Source organism: Conger conger, chromosome 14 (genome assembly GCF_963514075.1).
Source record: "Conger conger chromosome 14, fConCon1.1, whole genome shotgun sequence".
In the NCBI taxonomy this organism is placed as follows: Eukaryota; Metazoa; Chordata; class Actinopteri; order Anguilliformes; family Congridae; genus Conger; species Conger conger.
This window is the reverse complement of record NC_083773.1, coordinates 11,542,845-11,561,111: the sequence shown is the minus strand read 5'-3', so window position 1 is coordinate 11,561,111 and position 18,267 is coordinate 11,542,845. Positions and strand designations below refer to the sequence as shown.

The 18,267-nt window shown below is 46.1% G+C and overlaps 1 protein-coding gene across 4 annotated transcripts in view; it reads right to left on the bottom strand.

The window, feature by feature from the left end:
* pdzrn3b (PDZ domain containing RING finger 3b) overlaps positions 1–18,267 on the bottom strand; it is a 96,211-nt gene that overhangs the window by 9,040 nt on the left and 68,904 nt on the right. For all 4 annotated transcript variants that reach the window (XM_061219685.1, XM_061219688.1, XM_061219687.1 and 1 more), the window contains 2 exons: positions 2,565–2,818; positions 381–468 (listed from right to left, as the gene is read on the bottom strand). In XM_061219685.1, coding sequence (XP_061075669.1) covers positions 381–468; positions 2,565–2,818 — 342 coding nt within the window. The remainder of the gene's footprint in view (positions 1–380; positions 469–2,564; positions 2,819–18,267) is intronic.

The window sequence follows — 18,267 nt, the reverse complement described above, 5'->3', positions numbered from 1 at the left end:
GTGTGTATGTACGTGTGTGAGAAGCATTTTTGGGTGGACGTGTATGAGGGGTGTACTGGTTTTTGGGTGTGTGTGGGGGTGTACATGTGTGTGTGTGTGTGCGCGGATATGTGTGTGTGCGTGCAAGGCACATTTTTGGGTGCATGTGTGTGTGTGTGTGTGTATGTACATGTGTTAGAAGCATTTTTGGGTGGATGTGTATGAGGGGTGTACTGGTTTTTGGGTGTGTGTGTGGAGGTGTGCATGCGTGTGTGTATGTACATGTATGAGAAGCATTTTTTGGTGAACATGTGAGGGTGTGCACATACTTTTGGGTGTGTGTGTGTGTGTGTGTGTGAATCTGCATGTACATACACGTGTTTGGTAGAAGAGACAGTTACCTCGTATTCCAGCTCCTCTCTCTCCATGTCCTGCTGCATGCCCTCGAGGAAGTCACTGGGGTCAAAGTATTCATGGCCTGGAGAGTGTCTATGAAAACAATACCATCTCATATAAATATACACAAGGAAATAACACCCTCAGACACCCATAATGCACTACTGGGGAGAATTTTACAAGATCGTTCAATAATAAATGTATCATTACCAATGATATTGATGTGTAAAATTAATGTAGAAAATATTGCTTTCATGTTGAAAAACTAAAGCCAAGAGAGCAAAATACCCACAAAAGTGAGCAGGCATCAAGCTAACTGATCCCAAGTGCAATGAATTTACTAGCAGGCATTTCGAGCACAGTGAATGTACTTATATTACAGTGTTATTGAGTAGTTTTGATGCAGGCTGTTGGAAAAGTGATGCATTATTTCCCCCAGGCTATCGGTGCACCAGCAGGGGTTCTCAACCCTGACCTGGAGAGCTGTAGGGTCTGCCTTTTCTTTTCTTTTTTTAACCCAGCTCAGACACAAGAAGACAGATGAGGTGAGTTAACTGTGTCGTAAAGTGCTTTCACTGGCAAATGAAGTGCTGAGTAACAGGGAGACCTGGCGGACCGTGTGACCCTCCAGGTTGCGGTAAATGAGGCCTGTCTGAGTTTTTAGAGAGATTGCGGAGGGTGACGTCTCGTCTAGCCTGTCACGCATTCGCGAATTAGAAGAAGCTGTAATTGCGCTACCTGCCCTGGGCCTAAGCCCTGACAGGTGTAATACCTGTGTGCACTGCATCGCCGAGATATGAGTCGCAAAGCCAGCTTGTGGAAGAATGGCAGATTTTAATTTCCTTAACAAGCAGAAAGTTTTGTTTGAAGACTAAGAAGGCCCGAGGAGAGTCGCGAGGGCTTCCAGAACATTTCAAACCGCTCCGACCCTCCGACACAATGCGTACGTGGAAACTTCTGAGGGATATTTTCAGCTTGTCGTCGAATGCAAGGCTTTGAGAAGCTAAGAAGTCGGAACGGCTGGCTGTGATGTGGGGTGATGTGATGTGAGTACTGGGGGCTAGGCTGACATCACAAAGCGGAAGATCACACGCCACGCGGCAGGGACACACGGGCTCTGAGATAGCACGCATCGCGGCTGAATGGAGCGCTGACCCTGGCAGCTGTGTTTCCCTGATAAAGCCCATTTGGATTCTCCGTCCGCGTAACAATGCAGATCATGTCCGTCCCTATCCATCCCATCCATATTGTAGATGAGTGAGGTATGCAGATCTATCTCGAGTCATTGTGGAGACGGAGGATCATTTTGAAATTCATTATACAGTGTATTAAACAGCGATTGAGAAATATACTGTATTGTGAATGTGGAAATAATTCCAATTTCACATTTCTGCATATATTACAGTATAAAAGTGACACAATGTATATACATGGCATGACACATTCTATAGAATATGTAACTTGCTTAAGTCCCTTCATGTCCTTATTTAATCGGTTTGTCCCCTCTGATCATGCAAATATAAACATGGCATGGCATATAAGGACACATCCTTTATGTAACTGGTTTAAGTCCCCTTCTGTCCTTATTTAATCTGTCCTCTCTGAACACTCTCATGCCTGTATATACATGGCATGACATACACTCAATGAGCAATTTATTAGATAGACCTGTACACCAGCTTGTTAATGCAAATATTTAATCAGCCAATCATGTTGCAGCAATTAAAAGCATTAATGTTTGCAGATGTGGTCAAGAGGTTCAGCTGTTGTCCAGACCAAGTGTTAGAATGGGAAAGAAATCTGATCTAAGTGACTTTGACCATGGACATCCAATGAGTAGAAGTTCTGTGGGCAGTTCTGCGTCTTGTTAATGAGAGCTCAGAGAAGGGCCAGACTGGTCGAAGCTGACAGGAAGGTGACAGTAACGCAAATAACCACACATTACAACACTGGTATCCAGAAGAGCATCTCTGAACATATCAAACCTCTAAGTGGATAGGTTACAGCAGCAGAACACCAATAAGTAAAACAAAATAAGTCTAATAAATACCCAATAAAGTGCTCACTGAGTCTATAAGGACACATTCTTTAGAACATGGCTTAAGTCCCCTTATGTCTGTATTTAACCTGTCCTCTCTGAACACAGGACCCCAGCACAGACAGCCGCATGATTGACAGGTGTCACTCACTCCTCGGGCAGCAGGTACTGCTCCAGCACGTCGACAGGCGGGGTGGAGGCGGGCAGTTTGGTGAGGGCCATGATGTGCTGGAAGGTGATGTCCGTCTGCGTGCTGATGTCCACCACCAGGGCGTCAGAGGCGGGGCCCACGGCTTTGGGGCGGGGCGCCCGGCGCAGCACCTGGACCACGATTGGCTCCTTAGCCGTACGGAAGGCCTCCACCGCCTGGTCATGGGTGGCCTTGGATAGGTCCTTCCCATTCACCTGTGAGGACAGGAAACACATTTTACTTTCTCAAGTAAAAATATTCGCTTGTTTCAAAACAACCAAAAGGTTTGTTACTTTACTTTACTTTTAACTTTACTTTTTTTACCCCATTGGAACATTTTTTCACCTCATTGGAAATGTTTTTTATTAAAAATGTTATTTAGCAAAAAAAGTAATAGAAATAAGATTTTAAGACAAAAATGCTTGTTAAGATTGACTTCTTTTTTGTTTTTGACACTGTATATTTTGATTAACTCAAAAATATAGAAATGTTTGGTGACATAACATTTGGTGAATTAATGAATGGCTGTGTGTTGTTTTACATTCATTCAGTCATTTGGTTTTCAAACAATAGTAAAAAAATCACTTTGTACATTAAGTGTTGTCATTAGATCCCAGTAGGCTGTGATAAGCAAGCTCTGTAACTCTCCTTATAAAGAATTTAGCAGGAACAGCACTGCTACAGCCCAGAATCGATCCAGTCAATGCAAACATCACATGAGCTGACCCTAAATCAGCTCCTGAAAGCCTAGCTGTGGGTCAATGAGGTCACGGTTACCACGGAGCTGAGCGAATATTTGCCTTTTCCACCCTGGTCGTGTTGTATTGCTTTACAGATTATGCCGCTTAACCCAAAATGGCTGCTCTGACATTCCAAGTGCATAGTTCCCAGTAGCCACTGCAATACCTCCAATCATTCTAAACTGCTGTTGGAAATCTTCCCCCAGCACTAAAAGAACCCACCCAGGGACAGGACTCATCACAATAAGTGCAATAATGAGTGGATAAGTAGGTATTGAGAGGCTCAAACAATTAGGCCTGGAGAAAAGGATGGGTTCTGTTCTGTCTTTAATAAGCCAAGAGGAGTCATTCATCACAGGTGTTATTGAAGACGTGAAGGGCAGGACTGTTGAACTGACCTTTCCAGACTCTCACTGAAGCTACCGCACTGGGACAGAGAGGGAGAGAGGGGATGGGGGGAGACTTGTCTTTGTGTGGGGCTCATAACATCCTGATAAATAGGAAAAGGTGATTTATATCACTCTCTCTCTCTCTCTCTCTCTCACACTCTCTCTCTTGCACTCACACACACACACACACACACACAGATGCAGGACTAAGGGAGTATATTAAGCGATCTAAGGATGAACTAGTGGTGTTGATACAGCCTTTCATCACCTGAGTACATGTTTTTGTTGCTGATGAACAGCTGTACGGATCTTCCACTGCCTCACCTGGACTGTTCTCGTCCTCAAATCCCAGCAAAACAAACTTCAGCCAGCCCTGCCTTTAACTCGAAAATACCAAGCAAACTTCTGCAATAAATAAAACAACTTTATAAATAAAATATAGAGAACTAAAAGGTGGTAAGGCAACACTAGGATTTGGTGGACTACTCTATGTTAATTTCTTATGAATATTCAATTCCGGCGACGATGAGAAGTATGATAACTTGTTAATGCCTCTTATTGGTTTATCGGGTCAGAGCAGGACGAGGCAGAATGGGACGTTAATTAGAATGAGCCCCGGCTTTCATTAATAAAGGTCGTTAGGCAACTCGAAACGAGGTGCCCTCATTTAGCTAAGTAATTTCTGCCCGGTGAAAAATGTGGCTTCCCCTAGGAGGATTATCAGTGTGCAGTATGTTAACCTGCTAAGACTCATTTGCGGGAAAGGCTACGGCGTGTCGCTGAGATGAAGCTAATTAAGTGTGCATGAGCCACTCGACCCCGCGCCTGGCTGCAGCCAATGGCGGACGAGAGCACGCTGCTGCTGACAAGAGCCTCATAAGAACCCAGATACATGATACTGCGTGTTAATCGTTAGCATTTTATGCTAAACATTTCCTATGCACGAGTGAGCACTGTGAAAGCATTTCCGCAGCACTGTACTATTCAAAGTGTAGTAGTTCTCCTAACATCTTACCTGAAAAACATTTGACACTATGGGTTAATGGGACATACAACGAGTAGAAAGCACCAGGAAATTCAAGAGTGCCATCGCTGCCTTAGCCTCCACTATTTGTTCACAAACACAGTACAAAGCTTCAGATACAGCACACTTCAGAATGTTCTAATGGTCCAATGCAATATTACTGTAGCATAGACCAATGTAATCAATGTCAGTAATATGCATGATTGAATAGGTAAGTGCTGTATTGCACAGTATTCCTACAGAAGTGATGAAAACACTTCAGCTGTCAAAGAAACTCCATGTACCCGTAGACCTCAAATGTCATGTGAAGCACTGGCCTGTCTCATTAGATGTCCTTCATTTACAATGATAACTGACATGAGCAGAAATAAACATATTCATATGCACATGTAAATTTGTTTTCCCAGTATTGGAGTTCGAGAAGGAAGCCAGAAAGTATTATAGGTATAAAATATACAGAATAAATTAAGGATAAAGATCCTGTGATTTCAATCGTTTTGCCATGATTAACATGCAGACAAACAGAAAGTGGCATGAATAAGCTGAACTACTTAATCAAAGGCAACAGCCCAATGGCACACATCCATGGGAATAGCCCAGAGGAAGGGGCTAGCCGTTTGCAGGCTAACGCACTGGATCGCACAGCCTCATTAAAATGCTGGACACTAGAGCCGAGATCGCCCACCTGCTAACGGCGGATTTCGCTCGGGCCCAGATGACCGACCCTCAGCTTATCGCCGTTCCCACAACTACTCCAGGTCCCTTCCTCCATCCATGCGGCGTTTGGAATTTGTTCGTTTCTGATTCCAGGATGCGGGAGAGCTTAGGAGTAATCTGCACCCCGGGCTCTTTCTCATTTCAGATACGCGCTTGCTGCTAATGCTGCCGACCAGAACAGGCTTCCTCCAGGAGTGATGAAACCCTCGAAAATTCACATGAAATGTAGTGACGCAACAGTGGACAACCTGTGTTTTTACACGGGAAACAGTGGAATTCACACAGAGAGGTAATGACTAGCTACTGCTATTTCTGGTAAGGGTGATAACTTTTACCACTGACAACTTCTCATTCTCCTTTCCAGATCACGGCTTTGTAGTTATGAGATAACCCAACCGGAACTACAGGAATTTGTCAATCACGCCTACGTTTGAATTATAACACTGGCACACTTTTAGGCATTGTTTACATTCATTTATATTCATTGCTTTTAATACAAGGCTAGCGGGTCGGAGATTAACATGAGAATTTGGGTGCTTTTTTAACCCAGTGTCCAATATGTTTCACCCCCCGCTGATATCTACATTAACAGAAAGGAAAGTGCAGAGGGATGGGTGGAAATTGCGCTCTTCAACTTTGAAGAGGTTATGTGCTCGCTAATAACTAAAAAGGATTAATGCTAATCCGGGCCTGCAGGATAATTGGATCATCCCAGATGGGTTCAACTTCTACTTCAGAAACAGCAAAACTTGTCAAATAAGACATATACTTATTATATGTCTTCCAACATTTGCGTGCACAATTTGTAAGTTCAAGGCAATTGTATACGACTGCTATAACTGGATATTAATGTCAATGGTGATAATGCAATGGCAGGGATTGAATATGGAGGATGTAGGCATTCGATTAATACACTACTGCTATAAAATTGAACCCTTACCAAAGACATCATTTACAAAAACCACAGGAAAAGAACTGCTTCATAAGTTGGATGCTAGACACTATTCCCTGAGCTACATGGAGTCTTCATATACTGCTGAAAATAATGAACCTTTTCCTCATTAAAATCCAAGACACAACTTTGGCTTGAAAGTACACAAGCAAGAAGTAACATGCCTCCCCTCCCCCTTCTCTCTCTCTCTCTCCTCCCTCTCTCTCACACTCTCCGTCTCCCTCTCTCTCACATATACACACACACTCGCTCTCTCTCTCTCTCTCTCTCTCTCTCTCTCTCTCTCTCTCTCTCTCTCTCTCTCTCTCTCTCTCTCTCTCCTCTCTCTCTCTCTCTCTCCTCTCTCTCTCCTCTCTCTCTCTCTCTCTCTCTCTCTCTCTCTCTCTCTCTCTCTCTCTCTCTCTCTCTCTCTGGAGCAGTCCTTCCTGCAGTGTGAGGGAGTTGCAGTGGGAGGGATATAAGCTTCCCTATGTGGGTCTCCAGGCTTGTTCTCTGGACTCCGGGTGCCTTGTTGCCCTGGAATCCCACTGTTCCGTGTAGGCAGCGACCCCTGAATAGAGCCCCGCCCCTTCCACAGAGGCCACAGTATTCCACTTGAGTGCACACGAGGGGGGCATTCCCACCCTATGGGGGGGCTAAGCATGGTCCCCATTCACTGAACTCACCTCTGACACCACGCAGCTCTGCAGGGAGAGGCCGAAACTCTGCGCTCACCAGTGCTGCACTCCCCAACACTAAATGTGTTTGAACCCACCTCTGTTTCTAACACCTCATAGCACCTCTTTTAAACTAGACTGCTCATGCACCAACTGCCCATCGTGTGGCAGACCCACCATAGGAATTCCCAACAGAAGCTTCAGTAGAACAGAAGCAGTCTGCAGTATAGCTGACCAATCAAGAGTGATGCTTTTTTTTTTGCTGCACCACCTCACACAGTGCAGAATTGAGGAGCGTAAGCTTTCTTTCAAGTGAGGGAGTAACCCTGGATCAGGTGACGTAAGCTTACCCAATTCCTGCGGCAATTATCGCTAACATCTATCACTAACTGTCACCTTCCGTACGGTGTAATGTTAAAGCAGTCAGTTCAGGGGCAAAGACCTCGTAAACCCTTCTTAATGCGGGGCCGTGTGCGATATTCAAAGTGACGAATAGCAATGAGGTCTGATACCACAGCTCTGCGTACTTGTGGGTGTTGGGATACAAGGGAAATTTATTCAGCAGCCTGCCTAGTATTCAGAGGCCCTGATAGAGAAGCAGTGCCTCCTTCAATTAAGATATCAGGCCTGCATTGACTCGGTAGAGAAGTACAGGGTTTTTTTCCCCCTCTCGGTGGGGCGAGGCATCCCCCACCGGCTCCTGCTCAACTGCGGTGTGTCCTCGAAGCTTGCTACGATCCGTGCCTTCATCCCGGAAGCTAATTAAGAGCTTCCGATGGGAACGACAGCACGTTCCCCCACCCCTGCGCTGGACCCGGGGATGTGGACCAAGCCTGATTGAGTTCTCCATGCTTGGCAGCAGGTATGTGTGTGTGTGGGGCATAGCTTGGTCATCTGATCTGCTGCCAGAGAACACGCGCTGGACTTCACTGGAGCAACGGCTGATGAGAACACGAAGACTTCATAAGCAAACGCATACAAAATTGCCACCTGTATGATCCACGATTTACAAATTTATGGATGATTCCATGTGCTTATGCTTCTCTGAATTTTAGGCTTTGTTTTTCATATAGACCCTTTTTGACCCTAGAATGAGTAAGACATTTGCACTCAATCAGAACTTTATTAGGTAGACCTGTACACCAGCTCGTTAATGCAAATATCTAATCAGCCAATCGTGTGGCAGCAACTCAATGTGTAATAGCATGCAGACATGGTCAAGATGTTTAGTTGTGGTTCAGGCCAAACATCAGAATAAGGAAGAAATGCGACTGTGATTGCTGGTGCCAGACAGGGTGGTTTGAGTATCTCCTGGGATTTTCACAGACAACAGAATCGACAGTTTGCTGAGTAAAACAAAAAAACATCCAGTAGGCGGTAGTTCTGTGGGCAAAAATGTATTGTTAATGAGAGAGGTCAGAGGAGAAGGGCCAGATTGGATCAAGCTGACAGGAAGGCAACAGTAATTCAAATAACCATGAGTTACAACAGTGGTGTGCAGACCAGCGTCTGTGAACACACAACACATCCAACCTTGAAGTCGATGGGCTACAGCAGATGACCAATATGTAAAAAAAAGAAGCCTAATAAATACATAATAAAGTGGTCACTGAGCGTAGTTTAGTTGTACCAAGAACACACCATGTGACTAATTTCCCAATGGGAATGTCCATACAAATGGCACTACCATGTGTTTTTAAACAGCCTTTTAATGAGATATTAAGCAGACAACTTAAGTGTTGGCTTGCTCTACATCTCATGGCCTGGAGGAAGGGGCCAGACTCAGCCTCCTATGTGAGACTCTGAGTGAACGGGAGAGCTGCCAAGCAGAAGCAGGACAGACCTTCACTTGTACAGAACTGTGAGAGTCCTGGGAAACATAGTCTACACATGCCTGTTCAGCAGGCCACCAATGTCACATGCTCTTCTTTAAGTCTCTCTTTATGGTCCGATACACTTCTTAAGCAAATTCTTCAGTCCGTATTTTAAGAGGGGGGTGGGGGGCTCACAACGGCTGATTTGATAGAGAACACTGAAAGCTTACTTTGAGACGCTGGGCGGTTGAGTGGTGGAGGAAGTTCTAAATGTGGGTCAATTTTGCTTTAAACAACAGCTAATCCGTCTTTTCTTTCACATTTAACAGTTCTGACAAAAAAAAAAAAAACGCAACACAATTCTGTTAAGCCTGGTTATGGCCTTTCTCTGCATACGTGTTTTATTCTTTTCACTGACTGAGGAGAAACAGTTTCTCTGAAAGAGCGAATCTCCTCTGGGTTTGCTCGGAACACAGTGGCCATTATTTACCATAGGTTGCTGTGTTACCGGGGAACGCGGAACAAATAGAGCAAAACACAAGTATTTAATAGGCATAGCTGTCTGAAATAAAACACCATTATTTACTCTCTCCTAATCTCATTTAAGCAAACGACATTTGAGTTATCCTCAAAAAATCAATATCACTTCCTTCAGGCTTTTTGCACTGCTTTCCTTTCTTGATCAAAACTCCTTCAAGTGTTTATCAAAGCAAGTATTTTCCTTCTTTTTTTTCACACTCAAAGAAACAAATCAAAGCAGGCTTCACTCAGAGCTGTATGTGTATTTGAGTCAAGAACATGCCGGAAAATCCCCACTCTTCACACAAGCAGCCCCCAGAGCTTTTCACAGTGAAAAGAGCCAATGCTGTTGTGCGTTCTGAACGGAGAAGTAATCGGCACCCATTGAACGGACACTGGGCTCTTTCCAATCGCTTTATTTCATAATTTTTTTCAGAATTTTATTATTTTTTTCACCTCCTTCCTTTCCCTTCTCCTTTTCTTGCTCATGTTTTCTTGCTCACTTAACGGATTGGAATTTTCCTTAAAGATGGCGAACCTCAATCGATTTCCGGGTCAGGACATGAGCAAGGAGAAAGGTAAGAAATATGATTGAGCCCAGTGCCTGACTGATGTAGAGAGGGGAGTAGGAGAGGAGAGGGGGCGTTAGTAGGGCAGCAGTTTGAGTGAAGGGTCCTGTCTCCTGTTATTAGAGCACTAATCTCGGCTCTGAGCCTCCCAATCTCCGTGTGCCAGCCGGGAGACAAGCTCGCTTCACCCTGTCATCTGTGTAAGGCTCGACAGGAAGCCGTATTTCCCAGCTCAAATAAAAACGCTGCATCTCCCACCTCCAGACCTGGGTCACACACTCACACACACACACACACACACACATAAACACACACACGCACACACACATACATACACAAACGCGTAAGCGTGCACACACACACACATACACACACACAAAGAATGCACACACATACACACGTGGAAGCACGCACGCACGCACACACACTCACACAGAATGCTCACACACATACACACACACACGCACACTCTCACTGAATGCACACACACACACATACGCACACACAGTCCAGTCCTGTTTTCCAGATATCCCCATCTCACCCTGGTGCTGAAGTACTACACACATACAGGAGAGCCCCTGGTTTACAGAAGGGACCCAGCACCGGTCCCAGTTAAGGTAATGCACACAGTCCACTTTACCCCCATCCCCACCACTGTATTAACCCTTAATGAGGGGGCCTAAAAGCCGCGCTCTCCTTCCCACCGGCCACATGGGGTCCGCTCGGTCCGCAGACTGATAATGAGCAGTAATGGCACTCCATCACTGGCGTTTAAAAAGGCGCTGCGACTCGCTTCGCTTTAATAAGCGCTTAAATCCCGCAGTCCTCATCTTTTATTCATGACTCCTCCGCCGAATGCGGGGCCACATTGTTGTATTCACCGGGTACATGTGTACAAAGATGATTCATTCTCCTAATCAAGCGCTATTGCTGTCAAATGCCTTCTTGGCTGACGGTAAACAATTGAACACGGGAACATTTGCACTTCTCACTGGCAGGATATAACCATAAGACAGGCAGCGAAATTGCGTTGCTTTGAGTTTTGAAAGGAAAAATGAACGGGTTTTTCTCCCATAATGCGTACCGCAACATTACGCTAGCTCAATCTGATAGACAAACATTACATACTGTGACAAGTAACCTGCATAAATGCTGAAAACACAGACTGTATTTGATCATGACAGATTTTATCAACAGTAACAGCTGTTTTTGTTAATCCCTGTAAATCAGCTCTCTGATATGAGATTCAAATTTAGTTTGAAAAGACGTCATGCTGCCAGAAATGTGTCACATTGTTGCATCTCTCAGCTAATTCTGTTGCATGCAGTGACCCCTCTCTTGTGACTGTCAAAGGTTAACAAGGGCAAAGGACTGGTTTTCAAGAATGAAAGCCTACATCTTTTGTGTTTTCCTTAATAAAGCATATTATACCAATCTAAGTAACAGTATTAGCGATCCCATGGTCAATAATAAGATAATATTTGTGCACTTTTTCATGTACATCTCTTTTCGTGTAGCAAAATCTAAAGTGCTTTTCTCAGTACTTGTCTGTGTTGGTTTGTGTGCACATAACTCCAAACTGTGTTGAGTAATTTCCGCTTCGTGTTTTGTGTTGTGAGTACATACCTCTGTGTTTACTGTCTAATGTGTTGTTTTCTTGTGTATCAGTCCCATACGCTCTTACTGTGTTAAAGTGTAGAGCCAACATGGTGGTGATCCACCTGTGCAGATTAGTGTGTGCTAAACGTCACAGTGCTGTGATATGCCATGCTGCTCCATCTCTCCACTTTGCTTTGTTACACTGCAAAAAATGTTTCTTATATTAACACTTAAGATCTTATTATTTTCTCTTACTGTAACTAAAAAATGTTAGCTTGCTTTAAGATATTGTTTGCTAGACAAGTTAAATGTTCTTACCCCACTGGCAAATCTTGAAACGAGTCAGACCGTCTTACCTCATTGGTAATATTTCTCTTATTTGGCAAGACAGCAAAATAAATATGATTATGAATTTTATTTTAGTCTCAATATGAGACTAAAACCCTTACTGAGATTGACTGGTGTTTTGGTTTTTGCATTGTAAACTACACGTGCTGTGTGTTGCTGTGACTGGTGACACTGCAGACTGCAGAGGGCCTCTGAGCGCTCCCCTGTGGCTGAGAGCCACCTGCTCCTCTGGTGTTAAACAGATGTGGCGGCGCAGGGGTGAATCTGCCTGTTATTAAAGGGCCGGTGCCGCGTAGCGTAGCCCCCCTCCTCGTGCGCTAACGGCTTTGTTATTACACCCGGTCTCCCCCGACAGGCCTCATTAGGGTGTGCGCTGTCTCTGTCGCGGCTAACATTAAAGACAAAGCTGTCTTCGCCGCTTTTTTTCCCCTCGTGATAAGAGAGTAACTGTTCCTCCTTTTTTCCCAATGTCTTCCCCTCCGTCTGACTCTTGACGCGTCAGTAGTTACCTCCTACAGCGTGCCCAAATCCCACGTACCTCGTGCAGTCAGCCCTGTGTAAGTTTCACGGTCTTTTTTCAGGAGATTTAAAATGTCTGACGCAATTCTAATTAAACAACTCAAGCAGAATCGAGCGAAAGCTATGTTTAATGTTTCCACAGTGTATATTAAAACCGATTTAATGCTACTCCGCTGACATCGCTGAGAATAATTCATGTTGTGGTTAACAGAGAGAAAAGTGTTTTGGGTAATGAGCGACAGAGGACCTCTGGAGAACGTGTCTGCGGCTCACCTCTGTAAACACATATTAGAAAAGCTGACAATGAAAACGCACGTTCCGTAATTACATCGCCGTGGATGAAAATGTGCCATCGAACGTGGCCTCTGTTGCCTAGTCTGCTCCCGAATTACACACAAGACCCAACGCAAGCAAAAAACAAAAAGAAACTACAAAAAAACAAAGCCGAAGAGAAACAGCGAGCAATCAAACGGAGTAGATCGAGCAGACGACTGCAGGAGCGGCCTCGCTGTGAGTGCGTCTGGCTGGAGGACCTCGGCGGCCAGCTTTGCGGTTTTTTAAAGTCCTAATTAAACGGGAGTCTTGTGAAGCGCAGACAGGCGCCACGGCCATTACAGGCCACTTTAGGAGAGATTAGGAGCCTCCGGACTGTCAAACAGTGTTGTGGAGCTCTTTACCGCTGCCTCTCTGACGGAACCACTGGAGCTTGTATCTCTGCGTGGCACATACCTTTCCGCTTTGAAGAGGGAGCCCTGGGTTCAGCGCTGTTAGTGAGGTCAAGTTTACACAGGGAGCCCGAGCAGTCCCTGAGCATTGCTTTCCCCCTGCTCTAATTATCTTAACTGACAGAGAAAAGTGCCTTCAGGCAGCCTCTAAAACTCACTCGCTAATACTCTTTCTGCGAGGGCGGCCTCCAGGTCCGCTTCACGTGCCGTGAAAGTAATCATCGCTGCTGATATCGGGTGTTGTTTGTGTCCCTCGCACTGTAATTGCCTGAGAATAAGTTTGAATAAATATAAATAAAAAAAGCCGCGCGGCGTATGCAAACAATTCTGAATTATACGTTCATTAGCGCCAATTTTACGGGAGACGCGCCGGCTTAGCAAGCCGTGTTTTTCTGAGCAGAAAGCTCTAAAGAGCTGCGTTTTCATGTCAAAAGCCAACTCCCCCTGGCAAATTGAAGAAGCTAATGATGATGACTACGCACCAGTGACTACAACAGAATCAAAAGAACACAAATTAGCAAAGGGGGGAAGCCAATTCTTCACAGGGAGTTTTTCCATCGCAAAATAACAATGTTTTCACTGTTATCAGTGACAATAAGCAAGTAGCTATTACTTCTTTGCCTGATTGCAGAGCAATATGGTATGTGTGCAACAAGAGAGTAGAGAGGTGTTCTGCATCATTAAATCCCCAGAGATGTGAAAGGAAAATTCTGGCGGTGTGCCACATACCCGAATAAAGAGGAACTCTGTGAATGTGCATTATCTGTGTGTGAGGCAGGACCATGGCCCTGCTGCGTTAGAACCCCCACACCCTGTGATGTGTGTCCAGTGTTCCCATGAGCTGAGCTACACACAGACCAGTTAACACACTTACACACTGGCTGAGGCAGTGCACTGGACTTTGGAAGGTGCGCAAGTCACTTTTAAAATTCATGTGTCCATAAAGCTCTTTAGAGCCATACTCCACAAGCGTCTTTGACACCACTGACAAAAGGCAGCAATGGAACCAACGTTTAATTCACTAATACAAGGATACATCCCACATAATGGCAGAACATCTTTGGTCCTGAAAGTCCGAAATCAGCCAAACGGTTTCCTCAAACACATGACCGTACTACGTACCCAGCTGTGCCCTCTCCCTGCCCCCAAAACACCGGCGTCCATTTTGTGCAAGTCAATCCCGTTTTTTTTTGGGCCTTATCCTAAACTCATCAGGCGGGGCCGCGTCATGCCCCCAGGACACCAGAGCATCTTTATGACCTGTCAGTCGAGACGGCGGAGGGCTGCCACAAAACACCGCGCGCGTCGTCAACTGCGCCCGGGCGCTATCTGTGCAATCACAGGCACCTGAAATGGGGTGTCAGGGCGCGGTTTGGTGATAAATGGCGTGCGGGGCAGAACGCGGCGTGCCGGCTTTGTGTCCCTCGGCACTCCGACAGGTCAGGTGGCGCTCCCGGTCGGGGTAATTGGCAGACGAGGGAACGCCATAAGACTGCCAGCGTGGGTCCGTCGGCTAACGGCCAGCCAATCAATGGTAATTGACAGATAGCATGACAGACCCGCTGCTGATCAAGTGTGAGGACACAAAGGGTCTCATCCCCACGTTTGTCATGAGGAAGTCTGTCTATGCCTGCTCAGCTCACATCATCTGTTAGCTGTGTTGGGCAAACAAGCCATTAAGCATGACAAAACACAGCCTGCCAGTGTCAGGCAAACCTTTTAGTCCTCCGAGCAGAGCCGGGCATGATCAAAGCCCGGCTCTTTGAAGACGAAAAACTGAAATGCCAGGCGACACCTTGGAACCTTTGAGTAACGTGAAAGAACAGCTTTCTTTCTGTATAATACAGAGCGAAAAGTAAAAAAAGAAAGACAGCCAGCTCATTAAATTAACGTAAATAAATAAATTAATAAAAACAGACCCCGCATTCACTGTTCTCTAATGGGGCTGGAAATTACAGCTATACGAGTGTTCATCTTGTGTCTTTCACGGCTAGCGCAGAAAGGATGCCGTGGGAAGATGCGTTCCTTTCATGGTGATAAGTTAGCAGAATGCTATCAATGCTCTGAATGGCAAAGCTTGTGTTAATCCACAGGCCAGAGTTACGGTATCTTTCCAGTTAAACACAATATGATTGGTTCATAAATCCTTTTAGACCTCAGTGCTGCCATCCTATAGATACAGTACAGAGGGGAATATGAGGCAGGGGAGACATCATGGGAAATGGAGGCTTTAATTCTCCCCCTGCTGCTCAAAAGAGGAGATTTACTTCAGTACCTCCTCCCAGAATGTCCTCCATCTGTCTTCATCATTGACATACAACTTAAATAAATATGGAAACAACGAATCAAGTCCTCATGCCATGGTCAGCTTAGCTAAGTGACACCAGTAGAACGAAACACACGCTTTTACAACAGACAATGACACTTGACCACAGCACACACAGACACAGGGACACATGCTGATGTTCAGTTCACCTGAGGACACAGGAGATGGAGAGGACTTGTGATGCAGTGCACAATTTGCAGATTTCAATTTGTTTCTCAGCATAAAAATGATTAGACATAAATGAGGGTAGGCTACATACTGTATGTGTCTAATGAATTTTCAGTTGTAGCTGATTTGAACGAGGAGATGCTTGGAAAGCCTTAGGGGAGTGTTCTGGCTGTTAATTTCTGCATACTTCTTTAGCTTCTTTGCACATTCTCACAGCCCTTTAATTTGCCCCACACAAGCACATTTTCCATGCTGGACTTCCAAATCTCCATTTAATCACTAATCGCTTCAAAGACTAATCTAACAAAAACTTTTTTTTTTTGTTCATTCAGAAAGCATATTATGAAAGACAGGCCAAGTGAAAACGAGGTGGTTCCACACCACACCACAAGACAACACAAAACAAAACAAACCTAAACTAAAACACGCCGCATAAGTGGTTGCTCATTAAACATAAACCCGGGCAGGAGTCAAACTGGGGTTACAGGCTGGGCACCCCGCAGTCAGCACTCAGGAACACAGGAGGAGGGGGCGGGCTGGAAACTGCACGTGCGGACGGAAACATTCAGCCGCCTGTCACTGCTCCGGTCGCCCTCCTTCTTTCTAAAGTACGTGACCATGCCCCGACCCTGCGCTCACAGACCGCGGCTACTAAACACCCCCACCCCCGCCCCCACAGCCCCCACGCATACATTTCAGCCCTCCATGCTGTCACTCTAACTGCAAACTAACTGCAACAAACAGACACCGCTTACTTATTGCCCAGCAAAGGCACACCAAAAAAACTACAATCCCCAGGGTAGGAATATCATCCACCAACACTAGCAGTGATACTCAGAGATGTAGTTCATCCTGAAGTCACGCACATTCTAAAGCCCCTTCGGACAGCACAACGTTCCTCCTTAGCTTCGCATGCAGGACACACTGAATGAAAGTGGCAGGCGCTCCGTCTGCGTTACCTGACAGACTTCGTACAGCAGTTTGTACTGCTCCTCCGGCTTCTGCAGAGTACAGAGGCGGCATCCCATGGTGGAGAAGCGTCCCTCTCTTTTCCGAGCGGGGAAGAGAGAGACCTCAGCTGGCTTCTCCCACAGCGGGCTCACATGTGGCTGCTCTCCGTCTGCCCCTCTATCTCACTCCTTCTCTCACTTCCCCACTCCTTTTCGCTCCCTCGCTCTCTCTCTCCCCCGCTCTCTCTCGTGCTGAGGGTATGGGTTCGTCTAAATGGATTTACATGGATGCTGCAGGCTCTGGCCCCAGCATGTGAGTGTGTGTGTGGGTCCCTTACTTTCACTCACTCACTCTCTCCCTCTCTCTCCCTCTCGCTCCCTCTCGCTCGTTCCCTCAGTAAGTCAGACCCCCCTCTACTCCCTCCTCGAGGCTCACGGCTGCCTATATACACAGCCCCGCTCCTGCATATTAAGCGGCAGCTCATTGAATATTCATGAGGCTCTGCCTCATAGAAGGTGGAGTACGGGTGTAATTGCGGACTACAGCAAATTAAGTTTCATTAATTGACAATCATTACTTCCATTGTGCTGGCACACAATGGAGTGGAGATCTTTTATTACTGCCACGCACAAGCCTTTCTCCGGGCCAGACCCGCATATCCATTCCATAGTGAAAGCCTCTTTTATTAGGTTCACTCCATAGTCAATAAGCTGACCACAACAACCACTCAAGTAGAGAGCAGTTTATTTTTCTTCTTTTGGATGTAAAATCAGACATACATCTCTACTGAAGGAACATCATGGAATGAAAGCTCAGTGGTCAGTATTGACCCAAGGGGGGGGGGGGGGGGGGCATTAACTTTGCAATGGGAAACATGTAACCAGTTAAGAGGGCTTTCTTCTAGTGAAAGGCTTCCTTTTGTACTCCCAGCTCTGACCTTTGACATACATATTCTCCAGTAAAAGGTGAATAAAAGGGAAACTCATCTCTTCTAGAGCTGGACCGAACATATGGGGCCGCATACAAACAGAGAAGGCACAGGGACTGTCCGGCTGACGGAAAGGGACACACATTGGTAGCGACGGCGCTGTAGCCCTCGGTCGCGTTCGGAGAGGACGGTCACTCTGGGGACCTGGCGGTGGAGGTGGGCTCAGCCAGCGCAGATCTGGCATCCCGCTTGGCGTCTTGCCAGGTGCGAAGCGGCCAACCGACACAAAAGCCAATTACAGCACCCGGGGCGGGCGCAGGGGCACCCTCTCGCTGATTACGCCCCGACGGCATCGCCTCCCAACAACAGAGAGGCTTTGTCTGACGACGAGCCCCGCACTGCCTCACACAATTACTGAGTGCCTTGCCCGAGCCTCATGTCCCCGGACATTTTAATTACCGCCCTGGGACACTGACCACTCTGACCACCGTTCCGCATCCTCGGCCCGAGGTACTTTCCTTCCCTCAAAGAAGCCTGGAAGGCAGCAGCTCGGAGAACTAGAATCACGACGGGTTTAGCACACTAGCTGGCTGAGTAACGTAGATACGATGGCCGTGGTGGCAGACACCCTCCTTGATGGAATGTTTTAATACCGGGCTCGGCTGCAGAGGAAATTTGGTGGAGCCAAAAAATTTGGTCGAGCCGTCCTACCGTCTTATC